The sequence below is a fragment of the Pollachius pollachius genome (assembly GCF_949987615.1).
Source record: "Pollachius pollachius genome assembly, chromosome: 2".
NCBI classification, from domain to species: Eukaryota; Metazoa; Chordata; class Actinopteri; order Gadiformes; family Gadidae; genus Pollachius; species Pollachius pollachius.
The window spans coordinates 9,943,099-9,964,669 of record NC_136935.1 but is presented as its reverse complement, the minus strand read 5'-3'; the positions used below and the strand labels follow the sequence as shown (position 1 = coordinate 9,964,669).

At 46.8% G+C, this 21,571-nt stretch overlaps 1 protein-coding gene across 2 annotated transcripts in view; it reads right to left on the bottom strand.

Annotated features, from left to right (window-relative positions):
* Positions 1-312: 312 nt before the first annotated feature.
* parga (poly (ADP-ribose) glycohydrolase a) overlaps positions 313-21,571 on the bottom strand; it is a 36,090-nt gene continuing 14,831 nt past the window's right edge. For both annotated transcript variants that reach the window (XM_079730530.1, XM_079730531.1), the window contains exons 9-18: positions 19,768-19,922; positions 14,855-14,934; positions 14,678-14,738; positions 14,420-14,495; positions 11,551-11,698; positions 6,315-6,393; positions 5,854-5,962; positions 4,800-4,905; positions 3,066-3,194; positions 313-1,882 (exon numbers count right to left, since the gene is read on the bottom strand). In XM_079730530.1, coding sequence (XP_079586656.1) covers positions 1,698-1,882; positions 3,066-3,194; positions 4,800-4,905; positions 5,854-5,962; positions 6,315-6,393; positions 11,551-11,698; positions 14,420-14,495; positions 14,678-14,738; positions 14,855-14,934; positions 19,768-19,922 — 1,128 coding nt within the window. In that variant the 3' untranslated portion in view covers positions 313-1,697. The remainder of the gene's footprint in view (positions 1,883-3,065; positions 3,195-4,799; positions 4,906-5,853; positions 5,963-6,314; positions 6,394-11,550; positions 11,699-14,419; positions 14,496-14,677; positions 14,739-14,854; positions 14,935-19,767; positions 19,923-21,571) is intronic.

Below are 21,571 nucleotides of genomic sequence, written 5' to 3'. Positions count from 1 at the left end.
ACTAATATTCATTAGTTGTAATGATGCCATAAACGGCGATAAAGGCCATTTTTTGAGCCTGGTCTATGAATAATTTAACTGTATTTGTGTAAACAAAATACTGGCTTGGTGTAGGCTACTGTAAAAATGTGTTTACATTTTGTTTCCGATCATACTCAAATGGTCTTCGAGTCGCAAGCAGCTCTTCATCACATCATACATCCAGAGTAGGCCTAACAAACCACACTAAATCATTTAGACCCTAAGTAACCCTAACTTGACCCGTTCAAAACTGCAATCAACTGTACTACAATGAGAAATGCAATAAAACCATTTGAACAGGATATATTTTAATTAAGAAATTATAATAAAAAGAAATGACTAAGAAACCTACATTACAATGCAATACAATTACAGCATTAAATCCCACCATTCAATCTATCCATTAAATAGTATGATATTGTCAATCAAACATCATGTGAACATCAACGGACCGTAACCGAAGCACATGTAGATTAAAAGTAATATTTTAATCATGTGTTTGTAGCGTGCACAGTTATTGCGCTGGCTAATAATGAATAATGATGCATCGTGAAATGTCAGTGAATAAACCCATTTAGAGTAAGCATGGCAAGTTTGAAATGTAACAGATGATAGTTAACTTGAACCCAATTGAACCTCCCTCGCAATTTTGATCAACATTTGTATAAAATATTGAAGTGCATCACATTACGATGAGCATGACTGAATGTGGCAGTATATATAGCGTGCGGAGTATTCCAGAAATAAAGGGAGTGTAAACCATGCATAGATTAATTTAGAGTACGGCTCTCAGACTCTCTCCTCCGTCATGATTGGGTACCATCTTTCCCTAGAAGGTAACACTGACGACGCCCCGATCCAGAGATTCATGCATACGATGACCGTGTGGACCCCACTCCCAACCCTAACCTTCTGAGAGTAACAGAATCATAGATCCACCACGTATCATGGCTAGGCTAACAAGAAGGGGTTGACAGCAACCGGGATTTACTATTGCCAAGACGGGCCTGTGTCACATAAGCTCACCGGGCGTTTGTTGACTACGAGGTCCCGATAGTACGACTAGCGACGAGCAGAAAGGCAAACTGTTTGGTAGGTTTCGGTTCTAGGCTGAGTGACATCAGGGAGGCAAAGAGAGAGAGAGAGAAAGAGAGATTGTGGTGAGGCAGCACATACTTGATACATGATCTGAACCAGATTTTTCTTTGTTAAGGATACACCGTCCAAAGACGGTTTGTTAATTTATCATATCTACTCCCATCCCTTTACGGATAGCCATTTATGATACAATCAAGTACATAAGGGATGAATCTCAACGTCAGCAAACGTGATTGAATATTCAAAAATTAAATATTTGCAATCTAAACTACTTAATATTATAATAAGCAGCACAGTGTCAAGGCTAAAATGAGATAGGGATACTCGTTTTGTCAATCAATATCCACAAGGGTTGCCATTATGCAACACAGATGTTATGAGAATAAGAATACAATTCCAGGTTATTTTCCTGTTTGAAATTGACTCCCAATACACTTCATTGTTTCAAAATGGTCAAAAAAACTACTTCATAGCAGCATTTCTTTTCTCCTCAAAGGTATAGGAGTAGGGTTAACGTGTGGTTAAACAAAAGATTCCTATAAAACACTGTTGTGGTGTACGTCAGGACGGGCCGTCGCTCAGAGGCGGGATGAGCCGCCCGGGGTCGTCCCAGCATCCTTTGCGGGGCTGTCGGCGGTGGGGCCGGGCATCCTGGGCGACAGCCTCTCGTGGATGAAGCCGTAGAGAGAGAGGTCGGGACGGGACGTGCGACAGTTCTTGCACACTGCCACGAAGTAGTGGTTCAGCAGGCCGTATAGCTTCCCTGAGGAGGGGCAGGAGAGAGAGAGAGAGAGAGAGAGAGAGAGAATTATGAGACCGTTATTAAAGTGACAGAGCGAGAGAGAGCGAGATGGAAAATGGACTGTACGCTATGGAGGGTTGAGAAGGAGGGAAGAAAGAAAGGCTAAGGAAAAAATGAAAAACAGTTTATGAATCAAACATGCACGCAGACACACACACACAAACAAAAGAGACACAAATGGATACAAACATCCCCCCCCCCCCACACACACACACACACACACACACACACACACCCCATTCTGTGTTGCTCCACTTTAGAAAATGGATGGCCAGGGGGACATTTCCGTGAAAGGCTTCAATAAATGTCACAAGATAAAGAACGAGAAGGAGGAGGAGGAGGAGATGGAGGAGGAGGAGATAGAGTGGGAGGAGGAGGAGGAGGAGGAGATAGAGTGAGAGGAGGAGGAGGAGGAGATAGAGTGGGAGGAGGAGGAGGAGATAGAGTGGGAGGAGGAGGAGGAGGAGGAGGAGGAGGAGATAGAGTGGGGGGAGGAGGAGGAGGAGGAGGAGGAGGAGGAGATGGAGTGGGAGGAGGAGGAGGAGGAGATAGAGTGGGAGGAAGAGGAGGAGGAGGAGGAGATGGAGGAGGAGGAAATAGAGTGGGAGGAGGAGGAGGAGGAGGAGGAGGAGATAGAGTGGGAGGAGGAGGAGTTCAAACAGTAATCCCGTGGTGACATTGGGTACACGGCCTGCTGAGGAAATAAGACGACCCATAAAGTGGACCAACTTAACATAGAGAGTGACATCTCTGCCCTTTACTGGCCGTGGGTCTTTTAAATGAAGCCGGGGCCCCAGAGTCCGACCTGCGTGTGGTTCAGGGCCCCTAGGGGACCCATACGGTGGCATCCCCAGAGTGCTGCTAGCTGGTGTCACATTCCTCACTGCTGGCCGTTATGTAATCTACTGTATACACTTAGACCCATAGACGCAGAGCAAACGCCAAGAGTGTGCTGTGGGCCCGCCAGCGTCCACACCATCCAAATGTTCTCCTGGTGTGTGTGTGTGTGTGTGTGTGTGTGTGTGTGTGTGTGTGTGTGTGTGTGTGTGTGTGTGTGTGTGTGTGTTTGAATGTGTGTGTGTTAGAATGAGTGAGTGAGGGAGTTTGAGTACGTGTGGGGGCGAGGCGTGTGTGTGTGTCCTACCGACGGTGGTCTGTCTGTCTGTGAGGAACGTGTGCATCTCGTGCACGTCTCTCATCAGCTGAGCCTCTCCGAAGGTGAAGTAGGCCATGTCTCTCCCGGCCTCCGCTGCCGCCATCAGCTGGATCAGGGCTGGGCGAGAGACACCCAGAGACAGTGGGGGAGAGCGAGGGCAAAAGAGGAGGAGAGAGAAGAGTAGGCAACAGTAAATTATAACAGAAAGAATTTACAACTGTATACTTCAATACTTAATAAGTTGCAATCTCAAAGATTTCCATGTCAATAAATGTCGGTTAAAGACTAAGAATCTATCGCCAAATGAGGCAATACAATGGTGATGAGCCTTTTAAGAACTGGCGACACTGTTTGAAGGGATCCAAGGGAAAAATGACCGCTTATAGCCCAAGGTGTCGCCAAAGAGAACGAAAAGGAAATCCTCGAGATCGCAGCAATAAACAAAGCACGCAAATTAAATGGACATTGTTACAGATAAGGCATGGCTAACATAAGAAAGGACCAAAAGCCTCATTTGTACTGGAAGAAAACCCTTGCCTCTGTGGTGGCGTTTAATCGCGTAAGACATTGCAAATAGGTCCCGGGTGACGTTCAAATATTAAACAGGACCCATATCAGCTGCAGATTAATCAGAGCGCACAATAAGGCATCATTTACCGGGACTCTGTAATCGTTGCGTCAATACTACATCTGGAGCCAAGCACCTCGCCTCGAGTCTCCTCTACCGTCGACGCCGTAAAGTACGGTTATGGCCTTCTAAAAATAACAGATATGCTAATTGCAGCGGTAATGGGAGGGACTCCAACGAGCAAACTCCGTGGAGACCGCCATCTGTAAACCCAGCGGATCTATTCATAGAAAGCTCGCGGAAAGGAAACTAATAACCTTAAATATTAAAACGCTTGGTGCCGTGTATGGAAACATAATAACATGGCAATAACATAGCATATGAGGAGACCGGGTGTTGGCACTCGCGAGAGATCGCACGCCACAATATCCTTCGAAAACAATATCAATATTAAAAACTCCCTCGCTTAAAACTGTTCCAAATAGTGATGTCACATGACATGACACGAGGCGTGACTTTAGTCGGTCCTCGGATGAGCGGGAGGCGATGTGAGTGTGTGCGGTGAGGTATCCACAGGGGACGGTGAGGGCCCCCTCCCGTTCACTGGTGTGTGTGTGTGTGTGTGTGTGTGTGTGTGTGTGTGTGTGTGTGTGTGTGCAGAGGGTGACGTGCAGGTGTGGATTTACGAGCCTCCCACCGCGTAATCAATAGGCCTTTTAATGGAGGACATAAATGTGTGTCAGCTGATCGATGAAGGGAGGGAGGGAGGGCTCCAGGAGGAACAGTCTCTGTAGACGTGTTGTATGTATGTGCAACAGGAAACACATAGGGAGGTCGGGGGCACAGGGAGTGGCAGAGTAAAGCGGGGGGGGGGGGAAGAGGACGAGGAAGAGGCTAATTCGGAGGATGTAACGACTGCAATGCACTCTCGGGTCAGGCCGTTACTTTGATTTATGTTACATTATGACACACTGGCTTTTCAGGATGTTATATTATGATCTTGCGCACGCATATGCGCGCGCGCACGCACGCACACACACACACAGCGCGAGAGAGAGCAAGAGAGGGCTGCTTACGCCATTGGTAGTTAATAAAAAACATTTTTTTATTGAATTGGGTTGGAGGGACAGTGAGTTAGTTTCAGCCAACTGTACCTTTAAGTCGCGTGTCCCCGCCAAACGCGCCACAGCCCCAGTTTCCAGTGGCCACCGCGGAGAGGTGCTTGCTGTTGGCGCCGGGCCGGAAGAACCCGCAGTATGCCTAATATGGGCACACAGTAAGTGTGGATATTTGAATTGGCCCCCGTCACAAGATGAAAGACGATAATCCAGGAGCATTCGGCGTTCTACCATCGCTAAACTTTAGCTCCAAACTTGGGGTGGACGCTATTCAGAACAAAATCTTCTGGCAGTATCAAGCATATTTAAGGGTACATTATCAACTGACGTGAATTGCATGTGTGTAAATATTATCAATGCCAAGAATAAAGTAAAAAGATATTATTAATATTACTTAATATTCTATTCCATTTATGGAATAAACGTAATATTTTTGCTGTTAAAAAACATATGCATCTTTTAGTCTTTCTATAGGTGTACATGGGTTGACATTAATTGTAAGGTTTCTTTACAAACCGATACAAAATATGCATCAAATCTGAAATACAGAAACAACAACGACTATATAGGGACAACCAGCCCCGTGCCAACAGTACCAAGGCTCACGTTGGACAGCTGTCCTGTCGATTGAAAAAGATTGCTGCTGTCACTCTTGTCCATTTCCCGCCTTCTACATACACATCACATTTGATTAAACAATATGTGCATTTTATGTCGGGAACGTTATAGTGGACAGACAGCCATAGCATGACGGACATCGATGCAAACGTTTCATGTGATTTATGACAATCTGAATAGATACTGAAACACTGACGTCAAAAGGCTGTTAAACATGCTCATTTAAATCGATGAAAATAAGAGTGTTCCCTGCTTGTGCGCTGACCAAGTCGGGGATATGCCTTGTGGGGGCCAGAGTTTGGTTCTGACATGCGGCCCTATTCTAAGAGTCTATCCATCTTTTCTTCAACTAACTTTCCCGCCTCTCCTCACTGCTCTGTCCATAAAATAGGCACAAAAGCATGTAAAAACACAAACAAACGATGGCAATCCTCTGTCTCCTCAGCCCCATCCCCAGGGTGAGGGCCCCCACCTTGTTGAGCTCCCTGCTCATCTTCTCGGGCTGGAACTGCTCCAGGAAGTGCCGGTACTTGATGGCGTCCAGGGCCACGATCTCCGTGCACCTCCTCTGCCAGTCATCCCTGACAGGAGGACCACCGCGGAACAAACAGAGTCACACCGTTTGACCTGGACTGGGGCTTGTTATTTCATGTTTTATTCTAAACATTGCATTTTATACCGTCCTTATATTGGACCTCAAAAAAAGCATATTATTTGAGCCCAATTGTCTTATTACTATGTACCATTTTTGTCTGTTTATTTTATTACGGAAAGCAATGTGTAGCACACATTTTATGAGTTTATCTGTAAATAAAAAAAAGAAAAGAAACAATGTTTACTACTGTTCTTATTGTGATAAGTCATTATTTTGGTTACTCAGTAGAAAAGCTGAACTGGGATAGGGTCTGCTGTAATCACAAGAGGGTTCAGTACCTGGGCGTCTCATCCTTGTGGTTCTCCTTCCACTTGTAGGAATCTGAGTAGCCTGTATATTTACTATACTTCTCAGTACCTGCACACACACAAGAAGACACATGACAGAAGAGTTACACAGCTGACATTTACCAGCACTCTGTCACAGACACACGTGTTTCCGCGCGCCTGAATCTATTTCCGTTCTCCCCTTCCTTAAATCAAATCTGATTCTCCACTGCCTTGCCCATCAGGGGCGCCGATGTATCAGCGGGTATTGGGTTGTCGTAAATAAAGAAAAAAGGGAAAAGCATTGATTGAATAAGTAATCCGCTTTGGGTTTTGAAATGAAAAGCTTTCAGCCGTAATGGAAGGAGGAATGGGTTAGAGTAGCAGAATTTAACCTTGGAACCGCTGTGCAAAAAATGTAAGAGACATTTCCGCCCCCTAGTCTTAAACACTTGAGTGTATGCGTAATGCACCTCGGCCTGGAGAAACAGTAGTTCTTCCTTCATCAGTATAGTGTTTAACGTCTAGAGCACAAAGATTGCATCATGGCTCATTATACTTCCAACAGTACCTCTCATTACGGACCCTGATTCAGGTATATAACATTCATCATACGTAATTATTCATGAGATTCGTTAGGAATCCTTGAATTCACTTTCAAGTTACCTGCAAACAATAAGTGTGCTACTGTTCCAGAAGCTTTTCTGCACGTGTGTGCGTATGGGTTTGTGTGTAATCTTCAGTTTATAAGCGCAGATCATTATCACATTGTGTCAGTTGGTTGTGCCCAGTGGCAAAGCTCATCTATGCCAGTAGAGATTATTATGTGGGTGATGTTCGAAGGTAAATACTGACCTTTCTTTCTCCTGTGAGATGTCCGCGTCAATATACTATTTACTATTTGTCAGATGCTTTGATGAATTCAGATACAGTTCATAAAGGAGAGGGTAGAGGCTTGGGCCTCTTGCTCAAGCCACTAACCATAACACCACCACGCCCCCATACAGAACTCCAGTGAAACAGCGTAAAAAAACCTTTTTCCAGCCGGTAAACTAAACCAGAGTAGCTACATCACAAGACTCCTTAATGTAAAGAATAAATGGCCTGCCTTGCCCCTATCCCTCTCATCCATCAGCCCGGTCCTGCCTTCACCTTGAATCCATTTAGTAGCAAGTGAGCGACCATGACAGCATCCAGACACACACGCAGTCATCGCTACATTACCACCTGACCCTTGGGTTGACCAATCAGAACAGAGCCAAGGGCCAACCAAACAAAACAAACAAAAAAAGACGCACGTCACGACAACGTTAAAGGAAGCAAATAGAATTAGATAAGAGAGAGGGAGAAAGAGAGGGGGAGAGAGAGAGGGTGAGGGAGAGAGAAATTAAAGAGGGCGAAAGGTGGATAAAGAGAGGGAGAGAAAGAAATAGATTAGAATAGGAAGACAGAAGGAGAGAGATAAAGAGATCCAGAGAGATAAAGAGAGGGAGAGAGATACAATAGAGATAAGTAATTGAGCACAACAGAATTTTGAGAGGAAGGAGGCGGGCCGAAGCCTCAGTCCGTGCCAAGAATACTCTTTGCAACGTTTTAATAAATCCATGACATAATTGGCTCATTCCATTAGCAGAGCGATGACCTAAGTTTGGTTATAAATTCTTCCATGTCCAAATGTAATAACGTTAAGTGAAGGAGGCGGTGGAGGGAGAGGAGTAGGATGAGAGGAGGGTGGGGGAGTCACTTAGAGATGAAGGTGACTTAGAGGGGTCGCTTCCTAGAGGACGGCATCACACAGAATAAAACAGCCTTCTCATGGCTGGGAACCCAAGGCAAACCGAGTTACATCTGGACGTCGACTGAGTCACCACCGGGGCTTTCCTTTCTTGCATTTCGATTAATGTTTGTATAGAAACGCTGAGTGAGTGTCCTGAGATGAGCAACAGCGGGAGGGTCTTGAGCACTGACCAGACCATGGAAACCTCTGTTCTGTTCCTGGCTCTGCGCGCCCACGTGTAATTTGTCTCTGCTGCCGTGCCCGTCTTCAAGTACGCCTGCAGCCCCCACCCCCCATCCCTTTCCATTCGAGCATCGCAGTCACGACTGCAAAGTTCGGTGCCCTTTCTCTGAAAAAAACCGCCAAAGATCCTGGCTCTGATGACGTCAAGAGGCGCCGTCAATGTCACATATCCCCCACCTAATACGAGACAACTTCCTTTAGTTATAAAAAGACCAAATAAATGAGCAAGACATTTGGCACAGTCCTGATTTAAGTGGCTAATGAATCAACTCCGAGCAATCTCTCTCCTTCGGAGGGAAAAGCACTTCCACTAGTGGAGGGGTAGGGGGCTGGGTGGGGGATGGAGGGTTGGCTGAGGTGGAGCTAAAAGTCCATTGAGGAATCGGCTCTGGACCCAACGAAAGTAAAGGAAGCTTCTTCTTCTTTTATGGTTTGGGGGTGGGGGGGGGAGAGAGAGAGAGTGGCTGATGAGAGGATACATCAACCACCCACTGCAAGATCAATGAACACAACCTGCCACACACACCCTCATCCGTAGTCCTGTCCAGTGTGGGTGACAACTCCCACCTGGCTCGGACCAGCGGCGGGCTTGGACTGGAGGGGGCGGTGGCAACAGATGGGAGAGGCAAGGGCAGGGGGGGTGGGAGTGGGAGCTTTATGAGCGAGGGTCACCTGAACAGGTTGACTGAGGCAAGCTGGAGTTCGGGAGGGTGAGGGATAGGGCAATTCCCCCCCTGGACACAAATGAGGGATGACTGGGCAGTCGCCCGGGAATCGATGCCATCGATTTACCTTTGCAGCGAGCGAAGTGACCGCAGAGGAGGAGAGGGGGGGGGAGGAATTATTGATGGAGACCGATTATAGTCCTACAGTATATAAAACTGTATGCTTATGAAAACAAAGACGGACGGAGAAGAAAGAGATGTAGAGGATGCATTAGGGACAATCCACAAATTGGCTTATATATTAAAAAATCTTCACACCATTTTGTTTTGCCTTTAAAGACAAGACAGTGGAGAGAGGCAGAGAAGGAACAACCTGTTTGATAGGACCAAAGGTGGGAATCAAACCTGGGTCACTCCATGCATATTGCCTACATGGTTAACGCACTAGGGAGTTGACCCATGAGCCACGAATGTCACCACTCTGCTAGTCCCTTATTGTAGCATGGAACCATATATTATGTACATATGCACCAAGTATACATGGTTGAACATCCGCAGTAGCATATCATCACACCCCTCCCAATACAAGGCGAGTCACCATCTCAGACGATAAGATACCAGAAGTGAAGCAATGTGTGTAGGGTGAGCAAGCTGTTCTGTAACAAACGGGGCAAATATAATTGTCATCTCTCCGTGTCGACGTGCTGGAAAGGAGAGTCATGGAAACAGGTGTTCCTCCCGACAAAGAGTTCATAAGTGGGAACATGGAGATGGCTTCCATCCATCCAAGAGACGAGGGGAGGATTTGGGGGACAGCAGGAGAGGAGGGTGGAAACGACAGTGAGTCAAATGAAAGCGAGGCAGTAGCCGGGTACACAGACAGAGACGGAGGGAACAACAATCAGAAGCCTAAGTCAAATATGTCCTCTTAAACCATTAAAGCCTACAGACACTTTTATCCAAAGCAACTCACAGGGAAAATTATATAAATTAGCATGTGGGGGAGACTGCTTACATTTTGGAGATTTGAGCGTAGGCGCTTTAGTCTGGGAGGCGTGCACCCTAACCACGACTACATGTAAGATATTCAGTCTGAATCGACAGACTGAGAACGTGGACATGGCCAGTAAAACAGTGAGTGCTTTAACAGACGGTCAGGTATGTGTGCACAGGCAGAATCCAGACAGAATCCATCAAGTGCAGACATCTGTGAGCAGCCGTGTCTATCTGAGCGTTTACCTTGCAGACTGCAGAGTTTGAAAAACCTGCCCTGGCGTCAACAGGATTGATTTACAATGTCAAACGTGGACCGGGTCATACACCAATGAGAGGTTCCTGGCTCTGTTCTCTTCCTCCATCACTGCCTTGAACAATTTGGTGTGTGTGTGTGTGTGTGTGTGTTTGTGTCCGGTATTTTTTAAAAAGGCCATGTTGAGTGCTGCTTTTGTCCTGGGGGGTTGATGGACAGGTGTGACTACCTCTCCAGTTTGTAATGTGCACTTTTATTTTGAGCATTTACATTGCTCCTGCTCCTTATCTTAGGTGTGTCAGGTGTGTAACTACGTTGGGTCAGGTAAGTGATCTGAGGTGCGTCAGGTGTGTTTCACGGTGTGTCAGGTGTGTGATCTGATGTGTGTCAGGTAGGGGTGTAACGATACATGTATTCGTATTGAACCAAATCAATACGGACGTCACGGTTCGGTGCATGGATTTACAGAATACATGGTATAAAATTAAATAAAACTGGCGTGCAAATTAATAAATGTAATGCCGAAGTAATGTTAGATGCGCGATCTTCAGGGACAACTGAGACGCCTCAAAGGCTGCCGGCAAGTTCCGAGCTACACACGCCGTCGGTTGATTGGTCGACAGAATCGCACTTCTGTGAGACAGGGAAATAATAAACAAACACATTATCCGCGAGGTATTTCCGGACAATGTCGCACAAAAGTTTGCCGTCCTTCTTGGACATCCTACATGGTTGATCTTTGTTCATTGTGCGCGTTCTTCTTTTTCCTTGGAATTATGAGCAGGCTACACTGTGTCAGGCTGCTATGTGGTCACAATGCTAGGGTAGCTGCCGCGGCTATCGCGACCCGGTTTAACCCCCCCCCCCCACCATAAGGGTACTGTCGGCGGTGGAAACATGAGCCGTAACCGAGCCGTGCCGAAACGCACCTTCACTACTCCACCAAGCCACACCGAACCCACCCGCACCCTCTGTGGAAATTGCTCAAATTCTGAGTACTTTGCACTTTCATAAATAAGACATGCTGAATTTTCAGTTTTATGTGGGGTACTTATTGTTTACTGTTAACATCTTAGATTACACAGTTCAGGCTGTTGCAGCTAGCTCAGGGGAGAGACTGTATGACACTAGGTGGTACAACCTAAGACAATAAAAAAGAATTGCCTTCTGCATTTTCATTGTACCGAACTCGTACCGAACCGTGATGTCTGAACCGAGGTATGAACCGAACCGTGACTTCAGTGTACCGGTACACCCCTAGTGTCAGGTGTGTTTTACAGTGTGTCAGGTGTGTGATCTGAGGTGTGTTCTTACCTGTGATGATGAGGCACTCGTTGTTCTCCAAGGCTTCTGTGAAGAGGCGGGAGGCTATGAGCTCTGGGTTGATGAGGAACCTGATCTCTTCCTGGACCAGCCCCTGGCCTGTCACCCCCCCACCCACAAGCCTGTTGGCAAAATCCACCTGAACCCCACACACACACACACACACACACACGCACGCGCACGCACACGCACACACACACACACAAAGTGTTAGTATCAAAGGGTCATCTTTACAATCTATAGTAACTATTAAGTCATATAAAAGATGCTTTTATCCGAATAAAAGTCGGTAGGTAACCCCCTAGCTACAACACTATCCTGCTCTACGCTGGCATTGAGTCCGCCTAAGACATAGACCAACAGGACGGCAAAACCTGTCTAAAATGATGTTAGTACTCAATAGATTTATGTTTTCTTCCCACTGTGCTTTTTTTTTTATTTTTATCAACGGCAGTGTGTCCAAGCTCAAATATATCTTCCCTGGTCTGATTGGACAATTGAACAATGTCCCAAGCCTGTGAAGAATTCTCGACACAGTTACAAACTCCACCCTAAATCGGGAATCACAGACCCGAGATGTTTATAGATTTACACACACACAATAGTCCCCCGGTTCTGCCCAATCAGCAGGACGAGGCGTCGGCTACGGCCGCTGGCGTGATTTGAACAGATGACTCCATTAGCCCGTCCTTATTAGCTGCCACCCACGGTGGCCGTTTAACACAGACAGATGCCTAAAGATCGGAACGCTACATCCTGCTGGCGGATAATCAAATCAGCGGCTCGGAGGGTGGGACGCACGCTGCATCCATCACGGTGGATGGCCGAGGGAGGCCGCGGTCCGCACGTGAACACGCGTGGCCCGACGATGGGAGCACACGCTGGTTGCTAAGCCCTGCAATGTGGAAGCGTGGTCTGACGCTCATTAACATAAGTCGTCCCATTCAGAATTTCTGGTGGAGGAATTGGTGTAAAGCAGCGGGATTTGACGTATGCCGTTGGATGGTAGTTTTTTGTCGCTGCGCTCTATTCTGTTTGCTGAGCGAGTAGTTCCGTCGATATTTAAAAATGACATTTCTGTAATTTCATTACATTTTATGCCATCAATCATTAATTAATAATGAAAGATCGCTCTTATAATTTGATTATCAACATTATTTATGCACAACAAATGTAATGCGATACAGAGCAGCTAACAAATGTGTGCAACGTTAATATCTCAAGCAAATAGGATCCGCCAGATCTGACCCTCCATGTTGTGTGTGTCTGTGTGTGTGTCTTTGTGTGTGTGTGTGTGTGTGTGTGCGTGCTTGTTTCGGAGGAAGGACGTAGGTGTGAGTGAAGCCCATTCACGACACTCCCTTATTCTGCCTTCTAGATCCTGTCAGGGGGTTGAGGGGTTGTGCTCACTGGGCCACGTCCGGGTTTGGATGCATGACAGCGGGGGTGGGGGTGGGGGGGGGCAAGATGGAGGGAGGGGGGGTTGCTTGGCTTTTCTCTTTCTTTTCATTCAAGTCAGCCTCTCCCCCTGGCTATCTTGCACCCTGGTACCCCCTTTCACCCTTCCACTGCAGCCCCCTCCACTCCACCCTCCTCTTGACACAATGACAGCCGTCCCCGCCCTATCAGAGCCCCCGCGCTCCACCGAGAGGCAGCCGTCACTCCGGAGGTACCCCCCCCACCACCGATAGGTCAAGGCCTGCTGCGATGGCAGGCTGGCAGGCTGGCTGCCCTCCCAACCCCCCTCCGCCATCATCCCACCCATGGGTCCCTTCCTCCTCCTCCCCCCCCACCCACACCACCCTCGCCCCTCCCCAGGGCCACTCGTGTGTACACATCAACTGTCAACCACAGGAAAAACAAACCAGCTGCATGGCAACACTAGTGGACGATGGTGATGGGTTGAGGGGAGCAGGGGTGAACCCAGCCAGACAGATATGATGTCAGCAGTTTATCCAGGTAGATGCACACTGAAATATACAGGGGGATCTGAAGAAAGAGCAGTCAACAAAGCAGAAGGGAGGAGAAAACACCCCGTGCTGCTTATTATAATGAAATGCATCATATAGGTTTTTAGACACCGATTCAAATTCAATGTATCAATGTATGGATCTCTGCATATGTATGAATCGGATCCAATTGTGTTTGTGGTTCCATTTCCGCATTACCATTACCTTTGATCCAAAGACATAAAGGTTGAATATGTTCAGGTGCATGGCATTAAAGAGCAGGAATTTTGGGGGCTTATCATGGGTGGCTACAGCTGGTCATTGGGGATTGAGCCTGCGTACCTTCTGGCTGGGAATGGCCCTGGGAACATCCTAGCCACGACTACACTATCCTACCCACCTACCAATTAACATCTTCACCGTGTCTTAGGAACGCTGAGAGAACAGACGAGGGATTGTGGCATCCCGCTCCTCAAACCTCGGCCCGGGTGGGTCCGAGGTGTAGTCATGGACGGCGTATACCGCCGCCACCCACTAACCGGCGACAGAGAGCATCACTTCCTTCCCCCCAATCAGCGAGATAGGGGACACCTGGCCGAAGGGAGGAGAAGGCCAGGAGGCCATCGTAAAAGGAGCACGAGAGCTGACGACAGGGGAGAACAGGAGCGAGTGCCACGAGGGAAGCGCTCGAGACCACATCCGAATAGAGGCTCACGGAGACCCTAGGTATAGTGCATGTGTTCCCTGTTTTGAGAGTTCATTGTAATTAAACCGAGTTCGGCTTAACCCCGACTCCAAAGCGTGATACGTACCTTGAACCCCGAGACATTGAGGAGCGGGTTACCACAGGACATAGAGAACCTAAAATCCTATATTGTATCACAGCAGGAACTCCTAAATGGGACTCGAACCTGTAGCATCCCGTATCCGTCGTCTTCGATCGTCCCCTCACACGTGATGTGCAGTCGGGTCATCAGGGTCTTAGAGCTGGAGGGAAGAACCACATCAACCACACCACTCAGATCAGTGATGTTATGCCTCACGGTGGCAGATTCCATTAAATGGAATAACATATCCAGGAACATCAAAATATTAAAAATATTGATGCAAACTTGTGTGTCAGAGAATATTCATTGATGAATAGCCGATTATAGATGATGCATTATTACCTTTCCCAGTTCGGAGGGTTGCTCAAACACTGTCTGGTGAACGTCACGAGACCTTTGGGCCCTTGAGCCAAAACAAAGATTTGTTGTTATTCATTCACTCGAGCTGTATGAGCCTGGAAAGGCATCAAAACACAAAAAGGTAGCCATGATACCGGTGGGTCATATTTCATAGCTTACGTGTCTGCGTGACTCTCCTGAAGTAGCACAAGAGAGTTTTTAACTTCTCGATCTTCCTCAACGAGGAGCCTTCGAACAATCTGAAACGGGCCAGAGATATTTTGAGGAAAAAGATTCTTGTCAAGTAGACACTGTATTCAATCTACTTGGAAGAGTAGATTGATTTGTGAGAAATAATAGCATTCGCTGTAATAGAGACAGATTCTTTGCAAATAAGCGGAATATCTTCTGGTGAGATAGTTTTTAAGGGAGGTAGTCAGAAACACAGCAGTTTGCACAATACATGGCAATTAAGAAAATAAATAAAAAACCGGTTATAGTTGGTATACACAACACCCATTGTGGACTTTATTTGTGTACTTCATAACTGCCACAACATTGGCACTCTTAAACTCTAAGCTATCAGGTTTTTTTTGAGAATTAATCAAACTGATGAATTTATCTCTCTTCATACATTGTCTTATAAGTCTCATTTCGTCCAATGGAGTCTGGTGGTTCCTGAATCCAGGTGTGCTCAGAGTACTCCGCTGTGTGAGGTTGGATCACTAAGCCACACTGAAATTGCCCTTTTGGGTCCCGGGATGGAAAAGGGGGGGGGGGGGGGGGGGGGGTGAGTGAAGTCAATGGTTAAGTCGGACATTCAGTCTCTCTGCCATCCACTCTGAATGGAAGAACAAAAACAGCAGTGCCTGAGGCAACTTGTGTCAGAAGAATCGAGGCTAAACGCGTATCAGAGGAAAGGGAGTGCAAGACGACTGGGGGGGGGATACTTCATGTAGTCCAGTATGAAATCGATTAACCCCTTTCGTAGAAATAAGGTGCACAGAGACATGGTTTCTCTTGGTTATATAAAGAACTCAATCACAGAGCTGACACGATCTGACAGAATGACACAGTTTTTCCCTCCCATAGAGTATTACAAGCTATTTGGGCATTATACATGCAGTATTTCTAGAATAAAAGTTGGATTTTCACCTATTTGTGTCATATTTGTGCATTTTGTATTCTGTAGCAAAGTCTGTGAATGCAGACTGGCCGGCATTAACAGTGGAGGGTATTTTCTGCAAGTGGATTAACCCTCAGCGTCTTGATACAAGCAAGGGAAGGGGAGCTGGCTGGTACTCGGCGGCTTGATATGGGCAGCTTAAACCAAGCGGGCGGCCGCCTGCACCAAGAGCAGAGCAAAGCCACTTCCAATCAGAACGCACCATTTATCCGTACCTCTCACGGCACTTCATCGAGAAACCAGTAACGACAACAGCAACAACAACAAAAAACCAACCCAACAAAGCAGGGAGTAATAAGGAAATGACAAAAGGAGGGAAATCTGATGCACTAAAAGCCCCGGAGCAAGAGAGAGACAGAAAGGAAAAAGCCCACGCATCCAAGGCGATCTGCTTATTGACTATAGAGGTTTCTTCCTACTCTGTCCGTCAGGCATTCCCTCACTCAATGCCTTGGTCACACTCTCTCACCCCTTCTCCTCCTCCCCCCTCCCCACAATCCCTTCAGCCATGAGTAGAAGGACCATTCTGCCCTAATGTTCCCAAGGAGGAGACACACCGGTGACGCACGTGGACAGTCCCTGGATGGGGGGACTGCCCGATGCACAATCAATTAGGGCCTCATCTCTAAAATGCCATAGAGATGGAATCCCGTGGTGGTTTACTCAAGACGTTTCCAATTATTATGTTTACGGCTGTGCAATTCTGCAAAACAATGCATCTCCAAAAAGGGGCCAACGTTCTCCCACCATTTCCCTACAGACAATTATTTTCTTGCAGATCAGCCGAAGGTATCAGTTTTAGAAGAGGCCGCAGCAAGGTTCAAGGCCGGTAATGAGCTATGGGCATGACAGAAATAAACAAATTGAATAAAACAAAAACACTGTATATATATATATACACACATCTTATTTTTGTGTATCCTATTCAATGTGCCTTTCTGTGTGAGTAAAAAGCACAAGTGGAAGGCAAGGGGAAAGTACCTCCCCCTCCCCTCCCGCTCATATCTATCCATCACTTAACAAGAGGACAGACCTTGACAGTTGTGCCAAAACAGCAATCAGGAGATTGCCTGCTGCCCGGCCCCGGCCAAGATGGAGCGCTACTGTAGCCGATAAGCAAAGTGACGGACACTCACTCAATTACCGTGGTGAGGGGGCGGGGAGGGGGGGGGGGGTCCAATAACGATCCAGGGTACGCCCATATCGGACGGAGGCTGGACGCCGCTACAACAAACTTGTTGTTATTTTTTTCTCCCTCGCTCAGCAGGGGGTGGGGGTTGGTGGCAGAGCTGGGGGATGCTGATAGTAAAAAGAGAAAGCAGAAACGGTGGAGGCAGCCTTCTGCGATGGCTTGGCCACTGCCAGGTCTGAAACGGCCATCTCTCTCTCTCTCTCTCTCTCTCTCTCTCTCTCTCGCTCTCTCTCTCTCTCACCCTCTCGTTCTCCGTCTCTCTCTGGTCGTCTGAATCTATGCTCACGCTATTAGGTGGGCCTTCCCCCCACTTAGCCTGCCTGTGACATTTACAGACCAGGGAGATATCATAGAGGGTCTGATTGAAGGGATGGACCAGATATCATAGAGGGTCTGATTGAAGGTCAGGACCAGATATCATAGAGGGTCTGATTGAAGGTCAGGACCAGATATCATAGAGGGTCTGATTGAAGGGATGGACCAGATATCATAGAGGGTCTGATAGAAGGTCCGGACCAGATATCATAGAGGGTCTGATAGGAGGGATGGACCAGATATCATAGAGGGTCTGATAGGATGGATGGACCAGATATCATAGAGGGTCTGATAGGAGGGATGGACCAGATATCATAGAGGGTCTGATAGGAGGGATGGAAAGATTCATAGAGGGTTTTAAAGGAGGGATGGTCCAGATATCAAAGAGGGACTGACAGGAGGGATGGACCAGATATCACAGAGGGTTTTTATGGGGGGATGGACCAGATATCATAGAGGGTTTTTAAGGAGGGATGGACCAGATATCATAGAGGGTTTTTAAGGAGGGATGGACCAGATCTCACAGAGGGTTTTTAAGGAGGGTGCCCATTTCAGATGATCGACTGCATGATTTAACATTGAGTTAAAATAATAAGTGAAGTGCAGAGAAGGGAGGCTAGAAAAAACCTAGCACGAAGCGTGCGTATAAAGAGTGCAATCTGGTGCTGCTGTCTTACCCCAGGGGGGGAAAGCAGATGGCTAATTACAGTTAAAGACAGAAGTTGGTGTCTATGAAGTAGCAACGACTCTCAAAAAGAAAAAAACATACAGAGCTGAAACTCCCCCCTCATGGAAGAGCCCAGAAGCACTCCCACACAACCCATCCCAGTTTGCTCCCAGACACCGTTAGGCCCCACTAATGAGAAGAAGAAGGGTGCCCGAGACAAATTGGGGGGAAAAATTCAATTACGTTGGATCTCCAAATTATTTTGAGATGGAGATGTGAACACAGCCAACTATAACTCACTTTCCATGGCAACACGTCGAACTTTGCTTGACATCGCGAAACCTGGTTAGCGCCGGTGTCAGACGTTTTCTCCTCCAACTCTCCCCTCCCAAAATGCAATTGGGCGTCCTGTAAACACTGCCTGGCCACCGACCGGTGCCGAAATAACGAGCGAAATCTAATAGATTTGCACGCATGAATTCCTTAGACAATACGCAATGATGTCAGAAATGATGGCAGACGTGATTGAAGCCGAAGGAAAAGGAACTCCTTCTGGAGTTTATTTTGCGTAGCGTGAGATTGATAACGAAGGCACTAATGGGCTCCCTATTAATTGGACTGACATGCATAACACATCATCCCACATCCCAGCAGCACCACAAGTGATAGCTCACCATGGCGCCGTCACGACGCAGAGGGTAGACCACAGATAGGCACTTGTTGTTGCTTGTTTTTTTTATCTCACTCTATCACAACATACATTTGTTTCAATTAGCCTCGCTGTGGCCCGCCTACACACACACACACACACACACACACACACACACACGTCTGACCGGATCACTGGGTCTGAGTAGGCAGGAGAAGACATCAGCCATAAAACACTCCTACAGTGACAACGTCTACCACACAAGTAAACGCACGCCACACACACACACACACACACACACACACACACACACACACACACACCAAGACAGGGAACCAAGCAGCTCAGAGACGATCTGCCAACCCAGAGACACAAACCACTCTCCCCATGGATGGGCCTATCCCTATCAGAGTTTTACTGTGACAGAGACGCTTATAGTGCACAGTTAAATGTGACAGACCACATTGGGGGGAGAGAAAACTTTGTGTAATTTTATTTTTCTCTAAACATATGCTTTGGTGTTCTCCTAAGAGAGTCAAAACTCACAGTGCACAGGCTGAAAGATGATTACAGAGCCTAATGAAAGCATGTCCAAGGTTGCAGTGCCCCCTTATGGTAGTGTGTATACCGTAGGTCGCATGCCCCACGAAATCAAACAGGTTTTCAACATTGCAATTGTATTTGATTTTACTTCTTTGGTGTATACTGATGAACTCTGTTAGAGGACTTGGGTTGAGGCTGAATTGTCTTTTTCTTCTGGGATCTTAATTAAAATGGAATGTGAAAGCCTTAGAACTGCTTCATGATTAAGTGCGTCATGATTATTACGTCAGATATTAAAACAGACAAACAAACAAAATGTATTCACAAATAATAATTAATAATTTATAAATAATCGAATTTAATAAATAGATTCATCAAAAAACAAGAGAATCAGTCTCCCAGTCAATCCAACAAGGTATGTCAGTGCATAAAATGCCTGCCAACTTGTTTCATCCAGCATGGTTTATGAATCTCAATTGCCACAATAGCTTTATTCAATATCTTGAAGGCCCATAACGCTGGCGTGGCTGCGATCCGTTACCTGTAGAAGTTGATTTCGGGGTAGTTGGAGTACTCTGACTTGCGGGAGTTGCGTCTGGGGAAGGTGCAGAAGAAGGCGTTGGCCAGGAGACAGGAGATCTGCTCCTGGGACAGAGTCAGGGAGTGGTTCTGCCTGGCCTTCAGCAGGGGGATGGGCTGACACACACACACACGTTAATAATTATCAAATACACAACGCAGACAGGGGCATGGAGAGAACATGGTGGACGCTGGATAACCTTGTATGAGGACATTAATAAAAAGGAGGAGAGGGAGAAATAGACAGAGACAGAGACAGAGACACAGAGAGAGAAAGGGAGAGAGTGAGAGAGAGCGAGAGAGGAGAGCGATGGAGCATCGCATGGCTACTGTTGGGAAAAACGGTCTGGCTAGTTACTGGACCAGATGAAATGAGACGGAGAGGTAATAAAGTCTATCGGCACGAGGACCTTGGATTTATTAAGTAAAGTGGCAACGGTTATACAGAGTCATAAGCGTGAGAAATCGAATATGTCTAAGTCCCTAATCAGCGCTGATGGTTCGTCCGGAGCTTCGCCTCCGTGGAAGGTCTGCTTCGGAAGAAGGTGAAGAGTCTCAGAGTGATACAGTCTTATGCTGTATCTCCTCGTGATGAGGTGTGTGCGTTTGAGATGTGTGTGGTTCTGTGTGTTTTTACTTGACCTTGGTTCCCAGGCACTAGTGTATGCATGTATATCTTCTTGTGTTCCTCCTTACGGGGGAGAGCTTCAGAGCATCACCTGTTGTGGTCCTCCCATCCTTGAGGATGACTGGTGCATTGTCTGAGTGTCTACCATCTGCCGGAAGGAGATATGGGGCCCTGGCTCTGGCCCTGACCTGACTATATTCTCATGTATGTGTTATGTGTTAAAAGTTGACTATATTATAAGGTGACTGCCATGTGATGTGCTCATTAAGCTAGAGGTAGGAGTTAGCTATATTTATAATGTACATGTGATGTGCTCAGCAGGTTATTTTGCCCCAACACTACGTAGGTGGCCAGGCAGCACAGTGGTTTTGGGCAGAAGGATCTCCTGATGTGGGAGGGTAATTAGTTTAGCCATGTTAGCCCTGCGCCGTAAAACAGGGGGAAGGCTGAGTTCCATTAGTTAAATGGCTGCCAGTAATTAAGGCTCCCCCCCCCCTCCTGGTCAGTGCGGTTGGACCCTGGTGGTAGGGCCTATCCATCTCCACTGATTATGCCTAAAGAGCCTCCAAAGGCCGGGCTGAGGGTTGATCGATACCAGCCTCTAATAACCCACCCACTTAAACATTAGCGGGGGCTACGGCGTGCTGACGAGCACAAGTCCCACGGTGCCCTTTGTTATAAAACACAGCCGACGTGCTCAAGCCAAGCCTCGTCTGCACTGAAGAAAAAAATACAAGGAGATTATTTCTCCAGCCAAAGAAATGGCTGTTATTTAATTACTCCCATAGCTCTGCGATAAGGAATTGAATTAGAGGAATGCAGATGTTGGCATTCCGAGATCGTCCATGACGGATAACGAGAAGGTACAGGGATGTGGCACTTAGGAGATCGTATCAAACGTGGATTAGATTGTGAGGTTGTCTTAACATTGACATACAGCATTAGGGCATTCAAGGCATTTAGTTCAAAGTCTTCTGCTGTCCTGTACTTGTTGCCGTTGCATCTAAATATCCCGCCAATAAGGTACACTCTTTGCCTTAGTAAATAAATTACATCAATAATATGGAATAAAAAAACGTATAAATGAACAGAGTCTAGTATGAAACCAAATCGAATCAACCAAATGGACGGCAGTATG